Consider the following 6,535-nt stretch of genomic DNA (forward strand, 5'->3'; position numbering starts at 1 on the left):
CTGCAGTAAAGAATTGTACTGGGCATAACTGGCAAGGTTTTGGTTGAGGGGGGGAGGAGGAGGGCTACCAGGGTGACCTCTGAGGAAGGAGATCATGAAGTGCCCTGTACTGATGATGGCTGGTTCCAGTCAGCTCACCTCCTTTGAACAAGAGGAGTTTGTAGCACTTCTGTGACAACGTACTTAAGAAAGAGAAGTAAACGCCGAGAAAAAGGAACAGCAAGGTCAGAGCAGTAGGAGGTGCTCCATGGAAGAGCAGGTACTCCCCGAAGGGACTGTTGCCTATGAATAAGACCATGCCAGAAAAGGTACTTCCCCAAAGGGACTGTGGAGCATAGAGGACCCATTCCGAAGCAAAGGAAACAAGCAAGAAGGAAGAAGCAGAAGAAGAAAAGTTGAAGGAATAAGGAGTGGCCAAAAGAAATGGCTGTGCACTGAGCACAACCTCCCATGCCGCTGCCACCGCATCAAAGGAAATAACTGTAACCTGTGCTGATAACAAGGGGAGTGGAGACTGGAAAGTGGGAGGTGTCAGTGACCCCACATGCACCCGCACAAGCCGGGGGCCTGCTCCTGCCCAGCCCCCAGGATCAGGCCAGCAGTGCTGAGGGGTCAGGGGGTATCACCAGCTCTCCTTACTCTTGCCCCCCAGAGCCGTCCATGGCCACGGTCTTCGCCTGCACGCCTGGCCCAGCTCTGCTTCTGCTGGTTTGCCACATCACTAGCTTCTACCCGGGGCCTATCAGCGTGGCCTGGCTGTGGGACGACTGGGAGGTGACAAAGAGGCATGGGGCCAGCACACAGCCTGGGGGCATGGGGAGCCCAGGCATGTGGCCAGGCTGTGGGAACAGCCACGTCGGGGTGAACCCACCTGGTTAAGTAGGCAGCACAGAGCGGATGGAGATGTCTGTGCTACACAGGGCCAGACATGCTGGGCACCAGTGGCAGCGAGGGACATTCCCATCAGGGACAGTGGATGCAGCCCATGGCCAGGTGGCACTTCCACCTGTAATGGAGGTAGAAAAGAGGGGTTGGGTCACCCGCACTGCCCTGATTGTCAAGGTGCTGCTGCAGCCATGAGGGACCCCTCCTGCAGCCAGTGGGATGGCCTCATTCCCATACAAATTCCCCAGCACTCACAGCCATACTCGGGTGCCCCAGACCAGCCCACCCCAAGCAGGAACCTCAGGGCCCTCCCCAAAACCTCAGTGCCAGCCCCGTTGGCTGCCAGAGCCACTAGGACCAGCGGAGCCGCCCAGGCAGAGCCACCCTGAGGAGAACTGCACAGCCACATCTCCCACAGCCCCTTCCTCCTACCACTGCACCCACTACTGCACACTCAGGGCCTCGCTGCTGGTACCATGCAGCCCCCTCGCCACTGCCTCCTCCTCCTGCTTCTCGTCTACCTCCTCCTCCTCTCTGGGACGTGGGCAGACCTGGAGGGTAAGTGGGAGCCCTGGCTCATCCACATCTGCTCCCATGCCCCTGTGGGACCCCACAGGCAAGGGGCTTCCTACTCCCCACGTGCCTTGGGCACTTGTGTCCTCACCCCTCCTTGTCCCCTGGCTCCACAACTCTTCCCTAGCAGGGATGCAGCCACCCCAGGTGGGTGCAGGGGGTGGGAGCTGGGGCTGCCAAGGATGCAGGGGGCTTATGGAGGGCCCACAGGTCCCCGCAACCCTGAGGACCCATCCCTCAGCCCCTCCACTTTCCCCAGCCCTCTCCTTCCACTCCCAACTCCCCCTGTTGACCCCTGTCTCATGTAGGGACCTTCACTGTCCGGCTGCTCCAGACCTCCACCTTCCAAAACACCTCCTTTGTGGACACGGAGGGGCTGGGCCTGCTGGAAGACATCGAGCTTGGTTCTCTTGATAAGCATACCTGGACCATCCGCTTCTGCCAGCCCTGGGTGCGCCCAGCCCTGCCCCGCAGTGACTGGGACACCATTGCAAACATGATCAGGATCTATTTGCAGAAGTTCAACCACCTGATCAATGACGGTGCCATGCAGAAGGATGTGCCCTGTGAGTACCCGGTCTTCATTGCAGCCCCTCTCCAGACAGCATCTGGGAAGTGAGGAAGGACCCGGCAGCGCTGGTGCTACACAGGAGATGCTGCAGGAAGGCAGTCCCAGCCCCTCATGCAACCTCTCTCTCCTCTCTGCCCCTCCAGACCCCTTCGTGGTCCAATGCATAGCAGGCTGCGAGATCTTCCCCAACAGGACCTCCCGGGCCTTCGCCTATGTGGGCTACAATGGCCAGGACTTCCTCAGCTTAAACGTGGGCAATGCCACCTGGCTCCTGTCCCAAGACACCAAACTGTCACGGTACGTCCAGGCTATTCTCCAGAACTATACCACCTTCAGCGAGCTGGTAGAAGTCCTCTTCAATGATACCTGCGTTGACGACATGGAGATGTTATTGCACTATGGGAAGGCAGCTCTGGAGAGACAAGGTGAGACCACCCCAACCCTGGCACGGCCACCCCAAAGACCCCCACACACTGGGGCCAAGCAGTGCCCCACCAGGGCTCCCCCCACCCCTTGGCTCTCGCCCCCCAGAGCCGCCCGTGGCCACGGTCTTTGCCCGCACACCCAGACCAGACCAGCTCCTGCTGGTTTGCCGCGTCACCGGCTTCTACCCACGGCCCATCAGCGTGGCCTGGCTGCGGGATGGCCAGGAGGTGCCGCCGGGCCCGGCGCTCAACACCAGCACCATCCTGCCCAATGCCGACCTCACCTACCAGCTCCGCAGCGTCCTGGCCGTGGCCTCCCATGACGGGCACAGCTACGCCTGCCGCGTGCGCCACCGCAGCCTGGGCACCCGCAGCCTCCTCATCCCATGGGGTAGGTGCTACGCATGGGGACAGGGATGGGGCTCCTGAGCCGCCCTGCCCCACGGGATGGAGCAAAGCCAGGAAAGCTCATGGCAGCCTCTGCTCGTGTTTCTCAGGGAACTCAGAGGTGGTGCTGATCGCAGGGCTCGGGGCCGGGCTGCTGGCAGCCATGGCTGTGGCTGCCATCACGGCGCTTTGGGTGTGGAGACACAGGTGAGGCCCTTTCTGCCCCGTGGAGCAGCAGTGGGAGAGGAGGGGAGGAAATGCCCCAGGCAATCGCTGCACTTAGCAGCGAAGCTCCGAAGCTCCTGCTCCGGCCCTGCCGGCTGCTGTCTGCACCCTGGTGAAGTCTCTTCCATGGGGTACTCATGAGCCGTCCCCCTCTCATTTCAGAAAGCACCAGCAGATGGAGGAATCAGAGTCCAGGAACTCCATCCTGAGCAAAGAAGCTTAGCACAGGAGGGAGCCAACAGCCCCCATTTCCTTCCACCACCCTCACAGGGACAAACACTCTACCTTTTTCTGCTTCAACAAAATTCTGGGCACTGCCGAGGGTGAGATCAACTTGACTCGGAGACACGGGGGAAACCTGGGGGGGTCCTGACCCGCTTCAATTTGCTAAGCAGATAAGGATGCAAGTCTGAGACCTCCTCACTCATTACACACAATCACCTCTTACCTCATGGCACTGCCCCATGCACGCACTGAGGCTCTTTAGGGCACCCCAATGTCCAGTGGCAATTTCTCCGAGTTCCGGTACAATAACACATTTATCACTAGGTGGTAAGCTGTGCCCTTCTACTGTCACTTTCTACTATTTTTTCCCTAAAAGCTGCCTTTATTAGCCGTATTCCAGAAATATTTGTGCTGAGACTGAACTGTTCCACACAGACTAATAGCACCTGGCCACAAACCGTTTTACAAAGTGCTGAGTAACATTGAAACTCTGATGTAATCTGTGGGCGCTGCAGATGTGTATGAAATGAAATTAAAACATTCTTGTTTTCCTAAGAACATGTGTCTTTCCTCAGGATTTGGGATGGGCTCGGGGAGGTTTTGACCAGCTGCAAATGGAAGCTGGAGTCCCACGGAATTATTGGTGCTAATTGCAGGAAACACCAAAGCAAAAAAAGAAAAAGTAAAAGTGTGTTTGTGCATATACAAACATGTCCTTACACATGTCGTGGAAACAAGCAACTGTGCGCATGGGGGTAAAGTGCCCCTCAAGCCTCCCAGTTAAGGAGAAAAAGGAAGCCAATCTCCCATTGGAGACAGGGGAGTTCAGACAGGCATAGGAAGGAATTTAGTTTGTGCTCCCAATCAACCACATACTTGAATGTGCAGCTTCAAAAGGCTTGGTTTGACAGGACAATTTCCTGGCAAAGTCTCACAGGAAAAGCCTCTGGCAGCCGTGTGCGAGCCAGCTACCAGCTGAGTCAGAAGAAAACCCAGCTGGCCTGTGGCCACATCCACCACAACTCCACCAGGGCTGGTTCTCCCCTGGCCAAACCCTGTGAACCACAGTGCTGTGGGTAGGACTGAATTTCCCTGACAAGCCAGAGTCACCTGCTGGCACTGCGGGCCTCAAGGATCTCGCTGCGGGAGGAGCGATGCTGAGTGTCTCCCAGCCCTTGCTGAGCTAGGACAGACATGAAATTTTCAGCTGCGGGCAGGGCTCACCTTGGGGCTGGGAGCCCGCAGCCTCAGCACCAACAGGGCACGCGGGCCAATTCATCTCCCAAATGGAGTGAAACACCCTGCAGCACTCATAGGATGTGGCAGGATGAAGCTCACCCACCAAACCTGGAGAGCAGGTGCAGACGGCAAGCAAACCTGGTAAGAACAGGTGGTCATGTGCATGACCTCCCAAGAGACCCTACAATAACACACACCCAAACACCCAGTACCGGGGAGGTGTCTGCAAGTCTTTGTTCACAGCCCCCAAGACACCCTACAATAACTCACACACAAACACCTAGGTGTTTCGGGAGGTCTCTTCAGGCGTTTGGGCCCAGCCCAGCAGGTGCTGGTGCCCACACACCCAGTGCACCACCCAGAGGCACTGCAGCCCTGCCCACCCCAACTCACCCAGGCACGGCTCTGGGCTCGGGTGGGTTACAGCCCTCAGCTGAGGGGAGACTGCAAGGACCAGTGTTACCTGCGGGGTCTGCAAGGACCAATGCTCACACGAGGTGGAACTGAAAGTCCTACAGTCACATGGAGGGGGACGCTAAGGACCAGTGCTCACCTGGGAGGGCTGTAAGAACCAGTGTCACTGAGGGGACTGTGCGGACCAATGGTAACCTGGGGGGTGACTCTGAGGACCAACGCTCACCTGAGGGGACTGAGGACCAATGGTCTGTGTGGATGAACAGCCCCCTGCCCGCTTTGGTCATTTGCTGACCAAAGGAAGTGACATTATCACAGAGGAAGAAGTGGAGACCTCTGCTATGGCAAGTAAGAAAGTGCAAAAAACCAACAAAAACATGAGGACCAGTACATTCAATACAGGTGAGGAAGAGCTAAAGCAGAACTTCTGGTCCACTGCAACAGTGGGAGACCTCTGGAGAAAGTTCAGAGGGGATTGAACACATCACATGCACCCGCACAAGCCGGGGGCCTGCTCCTGGCGTATCAGCTGCTCAGCAAGAAGTGACCAACAGTCACCTTAGGGGGGACTGTGAGGACAAATGGTCACCTCATAGGACGGCATGGACAAACATCCCCCTGCCCCTTCCCTCACTGGCCACCCCACGGCTGCGCTTTGCCATCCCACCAGCTGAACACTCTCCTCTGACCCCGGCAGTGGTGGCCCTGCCGGGAGGGATGTGGACATTGTGGTGGCATGGCCAGGCATCCCCTGCGTGATGCCGAGGTGAGTTGCTGGGGTAGTGGGACTGTTGGTGCCATTTCTGGGCCCGCCAGGCCACCACAGCGTCCCTACTTCTCTGTGGGACAGCTCCACGGAAGGGAAGGGGTTTGGTGTTTGGGGGTTACCAGGGTGCGCGCCCTCAAACTTCCCCTTGGCTGTGGTTTCAGTTCTGCCTTCAACCCCAATGCGGGCACGCCCAGGAGAGGCAAAGAGAAACTGCAGGGTGAGGGGAGGCGCCAGGGGACAGCCAGGGAGGAGCAGTGGGTAGGGGACATTGTGGGGGTGAGGCCGGCTCTGGTCACCCCATTGTCCCTCCAGCACTGGACACTGGTGACAATGGGGATGGAGCAGGCTGTTCCCACGCTCAGGGGGCATTTGGGGAGGGGGATGGGGTTCCCCACCAAAGATGGTGGGAAGGAGAGGGGAGTGCCAGGCTGCAGCCCAGCTCCAGGCCCTCACCTGGGGGTGTTTACGGCAGAGTTGGAGCTCCCCAGCCCTGTTCCCACAGCCATGGGCAGGGCGGGATCTGCGAGTCACCTCCTCTCTGGGGAGCCAGGGTTAGGCAGGTGGTGCAGGAGGAGCCTGAGCTGTAGGTGCCGGGGCCCAACGCAGCCCTTCTCCCCATGCGGGGCTGAGAGGACAGTGGCCGTCTTTCTCCAGCCAGGGCTGAAACCCAAAAGCCATTGTCACCTCCATTGGAGCTGATTGTCATGGTTTAATTTCAGTCGGCAACTAAGCACCACGCAGCCGCTCGCTCACTCCCCCCCACCCGGTGGGATGGGGGAGAGAATTGGAAGAGCACAAGTGAGAAAAACTCGTGGGTTGAGA

General features: G+C 58.3%; 1 protein-coding gene across 2 annotated transcripts; it reads left to right on the plus strand.

Annotated features, from left to right (window-relative positions):
• Window positions 1–1,320: 1,320 nt before the first annotated feature.
• LOC143164338 (T-cell surface glycoprotein CD1b-3-like) lies at window positions 1,321–3,849 on the plus strand. Of its 2 annotated transcripts, none has more exons than XM_076346802.1 (6): window positions 1,321–1,443; window positions 1,767–2,024; window positions 2,173–2,454; window positions 2,528–2,845; window positions 2,952–3,048; window positions 3,229–3,849. In XM_076346802.1, exons 1-6 carry the CDS (start codon window positions 1,362–1,364, stop codon window positions 3,287–3,289), a joined length of 1,098 nt encoding a protein of 365 aa, XP_076202917.1. In that variant the 5' UTR covers window positions 1,321–1,361; the 3' UTR covers window positions 3,290–3,849. The 2 variants fall into 2 exon arrangements, with proteins under 2 accessions (XP_076202917.1, XP_076202918.1); XM_076346803.1 differs by having other exon boundaries at window positions 2,561–2,845.
• The last annotated feature ends 2,686 nt before the right edge of the window (window positions 3,850–6,535 follow it).

This window comes from Aptenodytes patagonicus, chromosome 8 (assembly GCF_965638725.1).
Source record: "Aptenodytes patagonicus chromosome 8, bAptPat1.pri.cur, whole genome shotgun sequence".
Lineage (NCBI taxonomy): Eukaryota > Metazoa > Chordata > Aves > Sphenisciformes > Spheniscidae > Aptenodytes > Aptenodytes patagonicus.

Coding starts and splice junctions, on each gene's coding strand:
- LOC143164338 (XM_076346802.1), top strand. CDS start 1,362: ATGCAGCCCCCTCGCCACTGCCTCCTCCTCCTGCTTCTCGTCTACCTC. Junction 1,444..1,766: donor GACGTGGGCAGACCTGGAGG/GTAAGTGGGAGC, acceptor TGTCTCATGTAG/GGACCTTCACTGTCCGGCTG. Junction 2,455..2,527: donor GGCAGCTCTGGAGAGACAAG/GTGAGACCACCC, acceptor GTGCCCCACCAG/GGCTCCCCCCACCCCTTGGC.